The 17992-nt window shown below is 43.7% G+C and overlaps 1 protein-coding gene across 2 annotated transcripts; it reads left to right on the top strand.

The window, feature by feature from the left end:
• The first annotated feature begins 3104 nt into the window (after positions 1-3104).
• On the top strand, positions 3105-15895 carry zfand5a (zinc finger, AN1-type domain 5a). 2 transcript variants are annotated; one of them, XM_036526030.1, is made up of 6 exons: positions 3105-3296; positions 9078-9256; positions 10477-10588; positions 10918-11021; positions 13329-13457; positions 13764-13912. In XM_036526030.1, the coding sequence occupies exons 2-6, from the start codon at positions 9097-9099 to the stop codon at positions 13910-13912; spliced, it is 654 nt and encodes a 217-aa protein (XP_036381923.1). In that variant the 5' UTR covers positions 3105-3296; positions 9078-9096. The 2 variants fall into 2 exon arrangements, with proteins under 2 accessions (XP_036381923.1, XP_036381924.1); XM_036526031.1 differs by lacking the exon at positions 3105-3296 and having other exon boundaries at positions 9097-9256; positions 13764-15895.
• The last annotated feature ends 2097 nt before the right edge of the window (positions 15896-17992 follow it).

The raw sequence follows: 17992 nt of genomic DNA, 5'->3' as shown, positions 1-17992 counted from the left end.
TGATGCAAATTCACTGACTAAGGCTGACTGACTCAGCTGAAGTCATGCCACATTTATTCATTAGATTCCCACAATGTTGTTTGGTGCTGTTAGATAGCTTCCTCCTCCAGGCCAATGCTGCAACGACAACAAATGCCATCTCCTGAGAGAGCCCCATTTCATTCCCATCCTAAATGCAGCGTTGGACTGAAACATCAGTTTATTCCTCTCCTAAGTGCAGTGCTGAATCAAAATGTCCACTTCATTCCTGTTCTGAATGCAGTTCACTGCTAGATTGAAACGTTGATTTCCTTTTCCTCCCTAGGGCAGTGCTGAAATGAAATGTCCACATCATATCTATCCAAAGTGCAGTGCAGAGTTACATTAAAAAGCTAATTTCCTTCATTTATGTATGAAGTCCAGAGCTGGACTGAAATATCCACTTCATTCCTGTCCCAAGTGCAGTGTTCAACTGAAATGTCCTCTTCATTTGTGACACGAATGCATTCCTGTCCTGAGCGAGGTGCTACTGTTGCAGTTGCTCCTTGGCTTATTTTCACTCTCTCACTTTTCAGCCTCATCTGCTCCGCCCTCCAGCCAAGTAACACAAACACACACACACAAACACATGGGCTCCAACACAAACAGCCCTCACACACACACACACACACACACGCCTCTCTCTCATACACACTCACACAGGCTGTTAAAACTAGACACAAGACACCACTCACAGATCACACATGACACGTAGGCATTCACAGATACACAAACACAACGTTCAGATACACATACATGGGTACCTTACATGTATACATAAACAGCCACACAAGACACACACCCTGAGGATACATACACACACAAACCTTTCCGGCTTACTCACGTCACACAGTATGATGACGAGTAACAGCTGAGCAAAAGATAAAGAGAGAGAGTGAGAAAGACCAAGACCTGCTTGACGTAACCTGACAAGACTGTGACAAACAACAGCACTGGAAGAGGACACACCACTGAAACTGTGGCTCTGGTCTGAGGCGTCGTATTTTGCGCACTCACAGTAGTGCAACCAGAATAGCTTCAAACAGGCATGGAGGCAACTAGGCCAGAGGTCACAGCTGTTGGAAACAAGTGGGAACAGAGCTCTGAGCCCCCCCATCCGCATCCTTCACCCCCACGCCTGCACAGATTGCCTAGTGCCCTCAAGGCTGTGCAGCCCTCTGAAAGACCAGCCCCACGATTCTTGGAACCAGCGGTGTTTACTGCAGCAACGCCCTGCCCATCTCTCATACATGTCTCCAGAACCTACATACCAACAGGGGCCAATGAAGGCAAACATATTCCCTGATAACACCTTTTCAGTCCAATTGCCTGTCTCTCCTGGTTGGCCCCATTTACTACAGATAAAAAGAGGAAATGAGAAATATTGCTTTTTGTTCCTCATTTCATAGGCAGTGGCCAAGAGTTCCCCAGTGCCACATCAATTGCACAGGCAGATGACCCATATTTTTTTCTCCTCCGTGGAATGTAATAATCTTCTTGCAGTAAAAAATGCTGAATATTCCTGCTAGGCAGCGTACTTGTGACATGCAACTTTACGCATATCAGTGGTAAGCCAAATGTAAAAAAAAAAAAAAAAAAGTAAGTTCCTACGGAATAACCATTTACTTTCAATATGTTGTTTTAATCAAGTCACCAGTAATACTTTCGTGTGCTTTTGTTGCTGTATATGCCTCGGGAACATTAAGGTACAAATAAATATGAAGTGAATTACCAGAAAAGGCTTTTTTTTAGAGTATTAGAGGATTTTAGGGAACTGTCGACAAGCTTACCTGCTCAGATTCCAAACAAGAGACCAATGTCAAGTTACATGAGGAAAACACAGCATTACTAAACCGGCAGCAGGCTTGGACTTGCCTAACCAGGTTTGTTTTTCCTCTCTTCCATGATGCCCCCACCCCACCATGACAGTAAGCTGAGGTGCCCCTGAAGGTCTCTGCTTACTCCAGCTCTCAGGAATTTCAGACTACAACACTGATGTGAAAGTCTTGCCTTCTCAGTCATTGAGGGACAGGCCACGTGACAAGCTTGAATGTATGACAGAAGGTGAAGGTACCGATCAGTTCTGGGGGCAAGTCATGCTCTGGGGGAATACAATTATTTAATCGAAAGTTCTCATAAATCATCTGGAGGAATGCAGCAACAACAAGTTTCACGAAAGCAATACATCTATCATGCATCTGATAGCTATGTAACATTTTATTTATATAGTACTTAAATATATTATGAATTTCAAATTTAGTATAGGGCTGCTTGATATTATGTACAGTAAGTAGGCAGTAGACTTTTGAATATCTGCCTTACAAGTAGTCTTTGAATTTCCCAACAGTTTACCCCAAAACAGTATAGTGGTTAACACTTTAATGACTACCACGTCTACAGGGTATGTGTATTTCAGTACGTTATGGGCGAGTTTTCTCGAACAAGCCAGAGAGCAATATCGAAACACTCTGTACCACTCTGTTTCTTTTCGTGTGGGACCAACTTGTTTGTTTTTTGATTACGTTAGTACAGGAGACCTAAGCCTGTTCTCTGGGAAAAAAAAAATCTAGATAGTGCTTGGAAGGACTGGAAGGACACACCTAGTATCAAACCAGACGCCAGATTTAGATCGAACTAAATGACACGATTCCCTTTCCGTCCGCTCTTTCGCAACCCCTGAACAAAAAACAAGTATAGACGAAACACGTTACTGCTTCTGACGACAACTTTATTCATTCACAGAGAACATATTTCACCGTAGAAAGAAAATCAACCATGATCATTTTTTGGCAACATCCGAAACATGTTACTCGGTAGTATGTCCAAAAAGACAGGCGTTTTGCAACGTAAGCAGGCTATTTCTCAATCGCCGTGGTTTCTATGTTTATGCGCCGTCGGATGTCCCGAGGCCGTCAGCGATGATGATAATGAGAATGATGACTGTTTTCCTCAGACACCTTTCCTCGCTCCGCCCACCGGACTCTGAATACAGTACATTGTTGCGGAGAAGGTTCCCTGGCTGCTCTTTCGGCCAATCAATACGCTCCTTTTCTGCTATGACGCTCGCTGCCACTCCCCTTACTAAAGAAGGAAACAAACACCGAGCAGCAGGAGAGAGACTGAGACCCAATTTGTGACAGGAAGATCAGACGAACAAGAGACGGGGAACAAGGAGGGACACCTTGGAAAAGAAGCTCTTCTATTTAACAGAAAAAACGACGACTATTCACAGAACTAGCTAGATCCACCTACTGTGCGATTCAGATCACACTGAACAGGTAAGAGTTCAACGGCAGGCAGACGCTAGCCTTTTTTTATTTAATAACCTTAAAATAAACGAAGCACAGAAGAAGAGAAGAAAGGAATACCGAAAATGGAATTAACAAGGCAGCACGGGTGTGTGCGGGATATCGAGAATAAAAGCAGTATTTCCCTCTTCAAAGTAAGAACAAATAACGTTACATTGGTTAAATGTAGTTGTCCAGGACAAAGACCAGACAGGGGCTTTGATCAGAAGTCTCAACTTGCCACCACCAGCAGTCGAACGTGACCATGCAAGGGAAAGAAGGGAAGGGAGAGAAAAATGAGAAGTCGGCGATAGATAAAACTTGCTTTTACCTCCCCAGTTACCCACTTTATGGTTATGTACACTTTTGTAGCTAGTTGGGAATCTCAAATACCGCTTGTCGGGCACTCTGGATAGAACTGTGTACCTGGAAATTGTTTATTTGAAATGGAGTAACGCTGAGCTCAACTAGCTAACGAGCTAACCAAGGCAGTTTGAAACAATGGGACAGATGTTTTCCTTTAGCCACAGCTCGTTTGCTTTCTTGCTGGATAGCCATATTCAACTGTTCGCTAGCTAGTCGAGAAGACGAAGGATATTAAATTCAACAGACCTATAACGATACCATTTAGATGGCTACATTATTTTCAGAAAAGTCGGTCGGCCCATTAAGTCGACGCAGTGCTTCGAAACGATGGTTTCGATGTAGTTGGGTAGGTAATTGAAGCCAGGCGACTGTAGACAGCTCGCTAGCTCGTACTGTCAAAACAGGAAGAGGCTGGGAAACAAAGAAAAAGACAAAGCACAAAAGACTGTGGGATTAAAACTGATAATGTGTCGTCATGTTTCACGACTTTTCCCGTCAAATAATAAAATCACACCACAGATGTTTATGCGATATGTTTATATGAGTGTTTCAGAGTGCTTATAATTTATATTTTCATGTAATTGTGACTGCTGTAGCCGGCTGGCTAACTCGCCTTATCGTTAGCATGACTCAGTGTTTTTGAAGGAGACGGTCTGCGGCCTCCAAAATTTATGAGTTATTAGCAACAATTTGGTTTAGACGACGTTGTATCGCCAATTACTGCTTTAGATTGTGTTATAGCGAATGGTTTCTGGAACCCAGTGGTTTGTAAAACTTTCACAATTGTCGTTACTCAGTGAATGAGACGCTGGCTCGTAAACGCGACGGGGAAATCAACGTAGCCTCGCTAGCTACCCAACGTGTCGACATTGGGTGGTAATTAAAAGAACTGTGTAGTCCAGAGGTGTTTAGCTAGCCAGCCAGTGATCACCAGTTAGGTGACCATCTTGCTAGTTAGTGTAGCACGTGTAGCCTGCCAGCTAATCTAGGCTGGTAGCTAGCTAACAGGTGTGTGATCATTTGCTTGCTTTAAAGGGAAGACGCTAGTCTGCTACTTAAGTTGCTAGGTTAGTTAGCAGAGTTTAGAGTCTGGTAATCGGATGTTTTGTGTTTTACTAGAAACTTTAATTGTTTATGAGAACTGGAAGACTAAGGGGCATTTGTGTTGTCTTAAAATTAGTTTGTTAACCAACCAGCTATTCCACTTTGACATGAGTAGACATAAGTTAGCCAACTGGCGAGATATGCGATATGGATTGATCAAGATCGGCTGGCTAACTAGAGAAGTAGCTATCCAGTGTCGACAGTAACTACAAAATAAATCGTTAAGATATATAATACATGTTTTCGGAAGGTTTACTAGTTCGGTGGTTGAATACAGAACTTCGTTATCTAGCTAGCTAAGGCGCCGAGCTAGCTATCTAATTCGACAAACGGTTCTTTGTTTTGTTACCTCTTTTACGAAGCAATCGTATTAGGTAGTTAACCAGTCATACTTAAGTTTTATTAACCGAATCTAAATGTACCCATATTTATCAGCGCTCCAACGTTAGCGAGTATGAGAAACTAGCTATAGATTGCATCATATGTCTGGCTAACAAACTAGCCAGTTAACTAGCGTTGGCGACAGATTAAAACAATGACGACTATAAAATCCTCCTATTTGTCTTTAGTAGGCAAGATAGCCGTCTGGTTTGTTGTGCGTGGCGGGGGCGGACGCTTGGCGTGGTTGCAGGCGACCTAGACCGTGCAGTTCTGCGTGAGCTATACCAAGCTTTGGGTGATATAAATAGCTCCTGATTCCAGAGCCACTCCGTTGTTGATGGGGGTTTTCTTCGTATCTGAGCTTCCTAGATCAGCGTGTCACATTGCGCCCTTGTGACAGGCGGAAGCTAATGGCCCCCCCTCCCCTCCATGTGACTCTTAGCCGGGTAGAAATATTGCAGTCAGCAGGCATACACGTGATGGAAGGAGATGGCCAGCTTGGCTTTTCAAGGAAAAAAAAACGTTTGACGCACCATATATGAGCGAGTCGGAGGACTTGTTTTGGAACCAGTGTGCCAATGCAGTACAATGTTTATTTGCCACTGCAGGGGAACGCCGCGGACGGATAACAGAACGTCCCGGACAGGTTGTTAGTTACACAACAGTCTCGTTTCGTGTCTATTTTTTGAAATGTCTGATGCAAGACTGCCCCGGTGTTGGTTTCGGTCAAGTAAAAGTTATCGTTATAATTTTTATTTGACGAACGTCGTTCATTTAATTATGAGATTTGAGATGAGTTTGTGGACTTCTTCCGTTCCAAGCTTGACACCAGAGCCTCCAGTAGTTTTCTCGAATTGCGTTATCTGATTAGAAATAAACCTTCCTCAGTTATAATTATCTGTGTATTGTTTTTGTCAGTGACGGTTGAAGAGTTCGTCTGGGTTATGTTTTCTAACACGAGGCCGTAAGCATGACTCAGGGTCTTAATTAAATGTATAATAGAGCCTTGAAATGTAACGAACTGGCCTGAAATATGACACTTTGTTGCCAGGAGTACTATGGTAAGTCAGCCGCGGCCACTGAGCGCGTCTCCACCCATTTCATTAACCATTAGATGGCTGTGAGGTTAGCTACAATCTGCACGCCAAGGACACGTGCAACCTGAAAAATATAATAAATTTGCTGCAGTTAAATGGTGAAGAAGAGGCTCTTGTCGTTCTTGTTGATTTGGAGAAAGGGTTTCACAAAGTAGTCTGTTAGCTAGCCAAATTCGTTCACATCGTTACGGTACATTGGAATGACGTACTTTTTTCACTAAACGCAAAGATTGAGGGGAAGTCAAAGTCAGGCCCGACCCCCTTTCCATATATGAAAACTCCACTCCTTTTAATGGAACCATAATGCTATCCACACGTGCTTCGTAACTAGCACGGACCTTCAGTGAAGTAAAACCGTTGGATGTGGTGGATTGTAGTGTTTTTTGTGATTTCTAACAGCATCCGTAGTTGACTTGTCCTGGCTTTGCCCATTTATGAACGCTGGTTTATATGCAGCAGAATAGCGAGTGTGGTTCACTGTCATCGATCACTTGGGAAACACATTTATGTCAGATTTTTGGCGTTTGCCTTTGAAAGGCTGTTTATATATACCTATAAGGAAAATCAGTACAATGTAGCTAATCGGCTTGTTGTTCGCATTGTCTCTCCTCATACTCTAGAGAGTGCTAAACTGCGGGATGTCTTGCTGCTCCAGGCACTTTGCTGAATTGCTTAGTTTCTGAACTGGAGTCTTGTTCATGATTTCTAGTAGATCTTTAGTTCTAGTTGTGGTTTGATGTCTGTGTTGCCCATTGTTTCTTAGTTGTCCTATGGAATGTGTTATTCATTAATCAGTGCCTAAGGGAGGTCTGGTAATGAGTAGAAAGGGGTTATGTGCCTGAATATATGACTTTTGTGAAGGTAGTCAGTCTTTTTAAAACTTTCATTGGTGTCTTCCTGAGTGATGACTTGTCACACTGATTTATTCTGCCACAGAAGGAGCTGGTTTAAAGCTTTCTTTTTCCATCTGTCTTCCGTGAGCAATCGGCTCTCCTCCCAGCTGTTTCTCTGGGATAAAAAGCATATTGCTAAGCTATTTGTTGAGAGAATGGCTCCAGCTAGACTTGGCTTGAGTGAGGCCCTCTTATAAAGATAATGGTATACTTACTTAGTGGGTTTATTTTCATTTTGTTGTAATTGAAGGCTTTGCTATGAGATTTGTGAGACACCATTGAGGCTTTTTTTGTAACCTCTTGTCTGGATTTGAGCCATGGTGTAATTTAGTGACTAATAACTGACAGATTGGTCTCCTTGTGAATTGGATAGAAGCCATACCCACACAAGGACTACAGTATTGACAGTTCTGGTTACTGAGTTTTTGCAAGAGAACACAGGATAGAACTGTAACCCACAGTTGTTGTAACAGGACCCAGTGTCATTTCTGTGGTGTCAGTTTTTTTTAATCTTATTTAAATGGCAGTGGTGGAAGACTATTCCCTGGCATAATCATTTCTGCTTCCAGTGATTGGTTTGGTGCATGGTGCAGCTTTGACACTATTCATGAAAAGCAACAATTGGAGGGGCTTTTTCCATTAAGTTTATACACAGAACCCCTGTTGTTCCTCAGGGTCCTCTGGCATTATCGTGTGCATGAACACGTGCTTCACAGTTTTAACTAACGTAAATGACAGTGCAAAGCCTCATGCAGCCGTGGAGACCCGTTCAGAATTGTTGCAGAACTCGATTAAGTGGCAGTGCTATGAAGTGAGTTGATTGTCGTCAAAGTTCAGCCCATTTCAGCTTATAAAACATCAGTTTGTGAATACTGTAATTGAGCAGTCAAGTTTATTAATGCAAACAGAAGCAGGAAGGAAGGGCACAAGGATCGATCATTTTGTTTTGTGGATTGCTCATATCTTCAACAGAGATGTTGCACTTTCATGGGAGGGAGACTTAAATATTTTAACACCCGGAGTTATAAGCAGTCAAAACAAAATTAAGACATTTCTTAGGCCGAATCCCACCATCTCGGCAGTGTTTCATGTGAAGCCACTGAAGTACATTTACATTACATTTACATTTACTTATTTGGCAGAAGCTTTTATCCAAAGCGACTTACAAGTGATGCAGAGTACAACACAGTAGTACTGTGTCAAGCTGTTCTTGGAAATGAAATTCACCAGTTACACCAAAGGGTTACTCTGTGAAGAGAGTGGAAAGGAAGGGTTTGTTAAAGTGCTTGATCCCGCAGCGAACCTGACTTCAGTACATATGTATTCGACATGTTAATTTAATACTTGAATGTGTTTTAGCTGTATTTTATTGGTGCATTCTGCTCTTAGCAACTGGTCAGAGTCAAAACCTGAAATGGTTGGGGTTAGGAATGGAAGTTGACAAATACAGGGGGAAAGTACCTGGAGCCATTTTATCATAAGAGTGAATCCAGGCGTTGCTGCTTTATAGTTTATTTTATTGTGAACAAAATGTGGGTTTGTTTATTTCTGCAAAATTCCTTTTTTGGATACGAAGTTCTGTTCTGTGCTCACAACATCAAAAGTTGTACACTGGTGTTTGAAATATTATAGCTGGTGTGTGGTTAGCACAGAAAGGGACATTGCTAATGAGGCTGTCCTGTCGCATGCACCCCTCAAAGTCACAGCTGGAGGGAGCAGCTTGCTGCTCTAATGGAGGTCAACAAGATGGCCGCCTTGTTGTCATGGGAACGCAGGCTCGTTGCTGGGATTGGATGTTGCGTGCACATGACGAGATAGCTATTAGTTACCTGACTGAGACCAAGATGGGTACACTCACTCCATCTCTGGCTCACTGCACTCCCTCCCCTGCTGGATTAACATCTTTTTGTTTGGGGCCTTCTCCCCTCCAGGAAGATCCCGTGTACAGAGATGGCCCAAGAGACAAACCAGAGCCCGGTACCCATGCTGTGTGCCACTGGCTGCGGTTTCTACGGCAACCCCAGGACAAACGGCATGTGCTCTGTGTGCTACAAGGAGCACCTGACGAGACAGCAGAACAGCGGGCGAGTGAGCCCCATCAGCCCCATGGGTAAGCAGCCCCTCCCCCTCTCCCTCCCCAGTACTGACGTGACCCCTGCTGGCTAAAAAAAGGCTGATAAATCCCTCCCACACAGGGCAATTTTACAGTTTTAGCAAAATGACAGCTGGGGTTGCGGTTGGGGTTAGTTTTTCCCCTTCCAAAAGGCCATAACAGCAGCTATACAGAGTAAAACGTGTGTGTGTGTGTGTGTGTGTGTGTGTGTGCACATTCTGAACCAAATTTAAAAAGAGGGCAGCCTCTGTCTCCAGTGCAGCAGTCTCTCTTTCCGAACCCCTCCTAATTGCCCTGCGTTCCCGCCCGACACAGAGCCCCATTCTGGGCGGGATGGGAGGATTAGCTCGAGAAAGCAGTGTTTTTATTATATTCCTCTGTGTCCCTTTAAACTGAGCTACGGTTACAGACCTGAGCTACACGGGATGTCCATTTAAAACGGAGTTTTCCCCGTGAATAATAATTCTTTGTTTGAATCTTGCAGCTGGGCGGTCCACCAGACAGTGTAGTGTAGTTAAGGCTTGGAGGTAGTTTCTCTGTAAAAATAACTCATGGACAAGGACAGACCAGGTCTTTCTGGGACTAATGCTGCCATGAAATATGATCTAATATAAAACATGGGGTTGAAACTTGTCATTGAACTTTATATGAAAGTAATTGTTCCTAACCATTAGAAACTGCCAGATACTTTTTTTGCTTCCAAAAGTGGCCTCAGTCTGTTTATGTTGAAAGTCTGTGGCGCTGAATTTGCACTATGTAGTTTAATATCCAACGCAGAGCATCCATTCATCATTTGATTCATGAGATACGCCTCTGTTTGTAAAGCAATGAAAACCTTACTCTGAAAATATGCAGGCTTCAGGGTTGAAGTGCTCTCAATTCCTTCTTTTCCAGCCAGATGTAAGGCCATGGCTTAGAAGTCTAACACAATCTCCCGGATGAGACAGCACAGTCCTTTAGCAATGAAACATGACATTGAACCGCTGCTCATACCCCCGAAAGGCAATTTTTTTTTAACAGACACTTGACATGTAGCCTGCACAAGTTTGAGACAGTACATAAATTCAATTGGAGGTGTGAAAGGAAGGATATTCTGAAAATGTAGTTTGTGGGAGTGAAAGAGTTGTGGTCACTGTCAGTGCGACTGTCTTTCCTCATAAGCCGCTCTGGAGAAGTGAGGCTGTTGAAGCTGAACAGCTCTCTTTTCCCTGCTGCAGGTGCTGGCAGTGCCTCCAGTACCCCGGCCTCTGAAGCTGCAGAGATCCAGAGAATAGAAGCCAGTCTGAGCAACCCCGACACCTCCCCAGTTAGCACGCCCGACACAGCCAGGTGAGCGACCCGGCGACCTTCAGCAAACCCCTCACAGAGCCCCTTCCAAGACTCCACATTTCATTAAAAAATACTGATATGTCATGGCAGAGCAGCATATTTTCCTTCTTGTTCTCTGCACAATTAAATAACTAACAAAAGAGTTGAGTGAAGACATTACTGCACCATTGGTTTCTTGGTAGTGAGGGTGTGAGGAACTGTGGTGTATTGAGTACAGTCTGCTTCCTACATATTTCTACATGTTTAGTACTGCTGACCAAATGTGAAATTTCTCTAAAACTCAACGAGCCCTCCCCTTCTCCTCCGCGCCCTGCTCTTGCGCCCTGTAGAAGTATGCCAGCCGCATCGCTGCCAGTAACGCAACAGATGACCGAAATGAGCATCTCCCGGGAGGACAAAGTCACATCGCCGAAATCGGAGCCGACGGAGCCAGGTATGCAAAGCATGCTGTGATTGAGTGAGGTGATGGGGGTGAGCAGCCTCGCTCCACTCCAGTGTGTACATGCTCAGAGGCACGGTGCCCACGTCAGACACGCCCTCTCCAAAGTCACCAACACTGAGTTATCACTGTGACGTTCAGTTATCACTACTGATAAAAACATCGCAAGCCAGGTTCCTCTCCTTCTCCTCCTTGTAGGCATTTTGTGTCCCAGTGCGAGGTTCAGAAGTGTGGGGGTAACCTGTGTATAGTAGCTGAACTAACCATCACATAAGTTTGATTTGTTAGTCACTGTTACACCTGAGCTAGGTGGGAAAACTTGCCTTAAAAAGTCTTTGGACAAAAAACAAGCAAAATGGAACATGTTTTGTGGCTGTGTGTGTCTGTGTGTACACAGCACAGCCTCGGTTTCAAATGAGCGACAGTGTTATGGAAAGGAGGAGTCATGAGACTGGCACTGGGCAGACACGCCCTCACACATTCCAGGCCCGTAAGAGTACATTTGCACATGCCTCAAGGCGGGGGTCTACAGCTGTGCAAGCTAACACACCTGAAAGACTTGCTCTAATGGACTTGTTTTTCGGTGTGTTTGTGGGGGGGGGCTGCACTGCGTTTGTCTCATGTGTTTCCTGGTGGACGTCCAGTTCCCTGGAGGTTGGGAGGGGTTTGTTTACTGGCCGGGGCATATATGGAAACCACAGTGGTCAGCGGGATGACCAGCGTGTCGTCTTTCAGTAGTGCCCGCTTTCGGAGATGCAGAGGGGGCCCGAGTGCACCCTGTCCCACGTTTCCCAGAAAACCACTGGCTGGGACACACCACACGGGTCCGAAAAATAAAACCATGCATGCCAGCATTGGAATACGATTGGGGTCAAAGGTCACAGCACACGCAAGCAGTGTGGCTCTGTCTTTGCCCTGAGGTGTCCCTGCCATCCACCCCCCATATCATATTCATCTCATTCATGTATTACATTAAACACTGGTTCCAGGTTTTACTGGAATACTCACGAGTACAGCATGTCCCCCAAACACAGAGATTCTTGGATGTAACAGTGGTTTTTGTGGCAGCGATCAGACTCTGTCCTTTCTGGATGTTTCTCACCACAGAACAAATTAACACTCTGCTTGTTGAAATGTGCTTTGTTTGAGAGTTTTTGGCTTTTAATAAGGAGACCACTTATGATGCACTCTCAGGGCATGTGATGGTCCATAGGGATGGGGTTGACTGTAGCACCAGCAGGGAAATAAAAGGTTCAGAGGACCCCAAGAACATGTTTTACCAGCCAGCTTATTTACATGCCTCTGTTGTGAAGTACTTTTTAGTGATATCTGCTTGGAAGGTCTGAATATGTAGGGAAGAACTTTTCCCAGTTCTCCCAAGTCAAAACTGAGACATGATCGGGATCTATTTCATTGGTCAAAACTCAGAATGGTTTGGAGAACTATTCAATAAAAATCTTTTGGTTGGTTTGGTTTTACAAAGGGATTTGTGGAAGGATTTCAGAAATAAAGCTTTTAAGTAGAACTGTTTGTTTTTTTTTCCATTTTAAGTTTGTCATGGTTACAGTGTTCACTGCATTAGCAAGTGTCTTGGACAAACACTTTTCTTCAGTACCGCTGAAAGCATCTAACATTGTGCCCGAACAGCCTCCAAGTTTTAAACAAATACATTGTCTTGCACACCACTGAGTTATCTCTTTCTACCATGCCTTTGCAGACCTGTATTATCTCTGCAGGCATTGAAGATTTTTCAGTTTCCCTGTTTTTAATGTGCACAAGTTTTGCCTTTGCTTTTTAGTGTCTTTCATATGTCTGTCATGCAGATTCCCTTTGTCTTTGACTATGTCCTATAAATGACTAAAATGCTGAGTTCTGAGGATATAATCTATCCAAACAGTTCATAGCAGAAACAGTTTCTGAAAATAGATTCACAAGGATGGATTTTTGCATTGTGGGACTTGTGCCTGCATCTGTTAGGACTTTATCAGCAAATTGTGGCAGCTTTTTGACCTGAGATATGTAGCTGGGATGGTGGGCTGAGGTTTTCTGAAACCCCAGATAGGGTGGAGTCATTCCACCCTATCAGTGACTCACTGCTTCTTCATACAGTGGGTGTAGAGAGAAAAGTCTTGTGATTGTTTCATATGAGTCAGTGATGACAGCACACTGTGTGGGGCTCATGAAGCCTCACTGTCCTCATCCCTTAGCTGGGAGCTCTGTGACGGTGGATGTCAGTTATAGCAGCGCGTGCAATGCATGGTTTTTGCTGTGAATTTTAACCCTTATTTTCCCCTCCCACAGTTGTCACCCAGCCCACAGCCTCCACCTCCCGCCCTAGCGACCCCAGCAGTGATGACTCCAAGCCCCCAGAGGCACCCAAAGCCAAGAAGAACAGGTGCTTCATGTGCCGGAAGAAGGTCGGCCTGACAGGTGAGCAGGTGTCAGCTAGAGGCACGCTGAAGAGGGTCTGTGGCCACCTTCCTGGCTGTCTTACCAGACCTCTCTCAAAAAGAGGTTCTTAACCTCAGGAGTCTTCCTGGTTAAATCAAGGTTTAAATAAATAAGCTAGCTTTAATGCATCTCTATGGGAGTGAGAGTTTTCTGTTCATGCTCTCTGGGATGAATCTTTGCACTCAGTGGGTCACAGAAGGCCTTGTGTTTGCTGCCTTTGTGTGAGTGGCTCCCATTTCACTGATTAATGCTTCTGTCCTTCCTGCTTCTCTCCCTCTTCGCCAGGATTCGACTGTCGCTGTGGTAACTTATTCTGCGGACTCCACCGGTACTCGGACAAGCACAACTGCCCGTATGACTACAAAGCCGAGGCCGCCGCCAAGATCAGGAAAGAGAACCCTGTCGTTGTCGCCGACAAAATCCAGAGAATATAAAGGACTCTTGTGCGTGACCTTCGACCTGGGCTAAAAAGGACTTGTTTTTTTATTACAATCTTGAAAATCCTATCCAGAGCTGATGCATGAACGATCATTTTTTTCTCTTTTTTTGTTTTTCCCTTTCTGTGGTGTGTGTTTTATTTAAATAATAATAGTACTAGCATTTTTTAAAATACAGACCTGGGCATCTTTTCAGGAAATCTCAAAGTCCTTCCCACATTTTTTCTGTTACCTTTGCTCGCTCACTTGATTGGTTAATATTTGTGCCAAAAAGAGAGAAATCAAGGCATGCTTTTTTTCCCTTTTTTGTTTTTCTTTTTTAGGAGAATTTTGTGGAAGTGGACAGTTCAAATCAAATAGTTATTTCCTATTTATGCTTTGATTCCGTTAAAAAATATCCCCAAAAAGGCAGGCAATAAGGTGACACTGCTAGCCTGAGAGATTTGAGACAAAGGCTGTAGGTGTGATCGGTGGACCGATTTCTTTAGCCTGACATGGCTGTGATGTCTTGTAGCATGACTGAACATCTATGTAAGGTTTGTCTGGGTTTAAAAGAGAGAGAGAGAGAAAAATATCCAAGCAACCTTGAAGTGAGGGCCAAGCACCATAAGGTCACCGTATGTGACTTAGGGCCACCATTTATGGGTCACACACAACAGCCTGTATGTCTGCACAGTGTATATAAATTTCATGGAATATTGAAATGTTCTGAATAAAGTTTTACAAAAAAGTCAAGTCTACAAAATCCATTATTGCAGTGATGCTGTAGGCACAGAATTGGTTGCGAGCACACATCCCATATTCCCTTGTAATCCTGGCAAATCGAACAAACATCTGGGTTTTATGGCCCCTGGCAGAAGAAGGAGAAAGGAAAGTAAACACGAATCGCATGCCCACTCACCAGCGGTGCTCGGCGCCCTTATAAGGTCTGTGCGCAGTATTTTATACGTATTCTCTGGCTGGATCGAGCCTTTCCAGAGTCATCACGTGCAGGTGTCTTGAGCTGCACAAATGCAAATGTGAACCTTTGAACCTCGACGTCTCTGTTCTCGGTCTTAGACGTTACAGATGTGAACCATTACAAATTAAACATGTCAGCGATAATCTCTTTAGTTTTGCGCATGTTTTTTTCACTTCTCTGCCTATCCTACCTGAGACGTCAGAACGCTTTACTGATGGGTTGAACTGAATGGCCCGTTAAAATGAGTCAGCCGCATTAAGTCTGTGACAGGCTGTTCACTGGATCTTACCGACGTTTCATTTCGTCATTTTCAGCTTGTGCTGCAGTCTGTTTTACTTTGGTTTTGAGAAAAGGAAAAAAATAATTTGTGCCATATGTGTTTTTAGCTTGTTTGTTTCTATGTTTTGATTGTATCCAGAATATTTCTTGCCGGTTAAGGATGTCTGAGGATATATGTTTTTTTAAAAAATGTGACTTTAAAGTTTGGTTGTTGCTGTTAATTTCTCTCCATGGTTTTGGTCCCCCTATTTTGTCCTCCATGCTATGGGGAAACTTGGCTCAGTGAAGCCGGCCGCCCGCAATTGGCTGTTGGTGGGTTGCATCATGGTGGTTTGAGGCCTGAAATAATGCCCATTTCGCCTGCCCTGTCCCTGTTCTTTTTTGTTTTGTATTTTTTTTTTTTTGTTAATTTTTGGGTGTAGGAGTGTAGTATTATTGGGTGTATTGCATGGGTTGCGTGTCTACGACAATGTAAAATATCTGAAATAGTAGGAATTGGCAATATACTTCACTAATGCTTGGTCAATATTTTCACCTCTACTGTTTTTTTTTTTTCTTGGGTAATGTCTAGAGTTTGCTGATATTTCCGTATTATGTATTCTGTGTATGTGTACGGAATGGTTGTGTGAGACGCGCTGCATAAAGTCGAACCTCTATGTACATTCAGGGGTCCACTGAACCCTCCTTCCCGCTGGCCCAGCTCTGTGTTTGACCATGTCATATGCTTTCATTTGGCAGAATGTGAAACAGCACGAACACCTATTGGCTAATGTTTACTCAGAACCCAGTCATAACTGAAACCCTTTATGACATAATCGCCATCTTCAGCCTGTCTGATTGCTTATCTGCTTTCCACTACAGAAGGACTGGCATGGCACTCTCCCTTCCTCTCTGCATTTTTGGTGGAAACCCTAACAGACTTTTAACTGCTGGTTCCTGTTTTTTTTTTCTTTTTTTCCCCTCCCTCAACAGTGGTCTGGGAAATGCCCTTTATCCTTATTTACTTGTCTGTTAATGTGTAGCTTTTCAAATTCTTCTTCTGTTATCCCTCCTCTCTTGCATTGCATTGTTACATGTTTACAGAACCGGGCAACTTACAGAAGTTGATTGGGAGAAAAAGTGAGTTTTTTTTTCTTAAAATTCCACCTCTGAGGTATAATAATTGTCCTTCTGTGCTCGGATAGCAAGCTTGTGTTAATCCCTCCTGTGTGTGTGTGCGTGCGCGTGTGTGTGTGTGTGTATACCTGTAGAGTCTAATCTAGCAGTGTGGAGAAATTCTTGTATATAGATTTTTTTCTCTAACATTTGTTGTTCTGGCTTGCTCAGCGCTGTTTTTTTTGTTTGTTTGATTGTTTCTGTAGGGATGAGTTTCTGCTTTGAAAGAATTGTGTGTATCCATTCAAGTTTTAATTTTAACTTTTAGTTATGCAAATTTGTACAAACCGTGTTCATATTTATGTATTACATATAATCTTGTTATCACGCATTAATGCAGAATTGTATCATGTAAATAAAAAACTATGTACAGAGAGACATTATATAGCTTTCACTTGCCTTTTCATTTTGGTCTCCAGTTACCAACACCTCGGATTAACATTATTGTGTGATATGTCAACCTCTGTACAAGGGGGACCAGGGATGGTTGTGTTAAATATTTGAAGTGGTGCTCTATTTGACTTTGGTGGATGCCGCATTCAAATCTTAGCTGATTATTAGAAAATTCAAGCCCATGGAAAGTGTCTCCTTGGAAAGGTTGTCTAGGTGGCACCCATCATGTATCTGCTTGGCACTTGGGTGTTATTGCCATAGTCTTGAGTCATCTAAGCGACGACAATTACATAATTCATTTGCTTTCCCAGCGGGCTCACGGCCACGTAATTTTCCCACAGTTCACATCTGTCCTCAAACTCATTTACACAGCCGAATCTCACGAGGCACTCCTCGTCCCCTCTCCCTTCGCAACCTGAGTCATGCCCCAACCGCCCCCCCCCTTTGCTGTCCCCTCCTGGGCCCTGAAACGATAGACAGTGTGCGGCATAAGCTGTGGGACAATAGAGTCCAGTCCACCGCTGACGTTTTTCGGATGCACCTGCCGCATGTACCCCCACCCCGGACAAGGGCGCATGACCGCAGATGGCCCTAGAGTGACAGCTGCAGGAACCGCAGCAGCCGCAGTGGAAAAAAAAAAGAAAAAAAGGCCTAAACGTGAATATTTGTTCCTGCAATTTCACTGGAAGCAGAGATGTGAATAAAATCAGCACTTTCACAGCCGCTTCGTATGAATATCCCAACAGGAGGCTGATGAGGTGATGTTTCTGTGAATCACGCTGGATGCACAGCTTTCCACAGAGCATTAATGCTGATGCCGTGATCACAGGGCTGGGGTTCAGAGCTGACTGGCAGATCAGTCACTGACTGATTTATTGTTTTTTTTTTTGGACACCTGTGAAGACATCAGTAATTCCTATATTTCTTTATTCCAGTAAAGTTTTGTGTAATTAAAGTAAGTAGTTAAAGCCATGCTTCATATATAGCCTAATGGTTCCCCAACAAGAAGAACAAACTAAATGTTAATGCAAAACCCTATGCTGTTGCAGACAGAACAGCCAAGCAGGAAAAAGCTCTGTCGCTCATGATTTTGTTCATTTTTAAAGACAGTTACTCGAGATTTCCCATTGTGTCCTTTTGCAAAGTGACCATTTTTTCCCCATAAACAGGTCCCATGCCTCTTAGACCTACACAGTTTGGAGTAATCCTCTCCTGCCCCACAAGTCATACAGGATGCCGTGGTAAACCTCTGCGTGCACAAGGGATTATATTGTCGCATTGTGCTTCCA

Source organism: Megalops cyprinoides, chromosome 4 (assembly GCF_013368585.1).
Source record: "Megalops cyprinoides isolate fMegCyp1 chromosome 4, fMegCyp1.pri, whole genome shotgun sequence".
Taxonomy (NCBI): Eukaryota; Metazoa; Chordata; class Actinopteri; order Elopiformes; family Megalopidae; genus Megalops; species Megalops cyprinoides.
The sequence above is the reverse complement of the archived record's forward strand: the minus strand, read 5'-3'. Positions and strand labels throughout refer to the sequence as shown.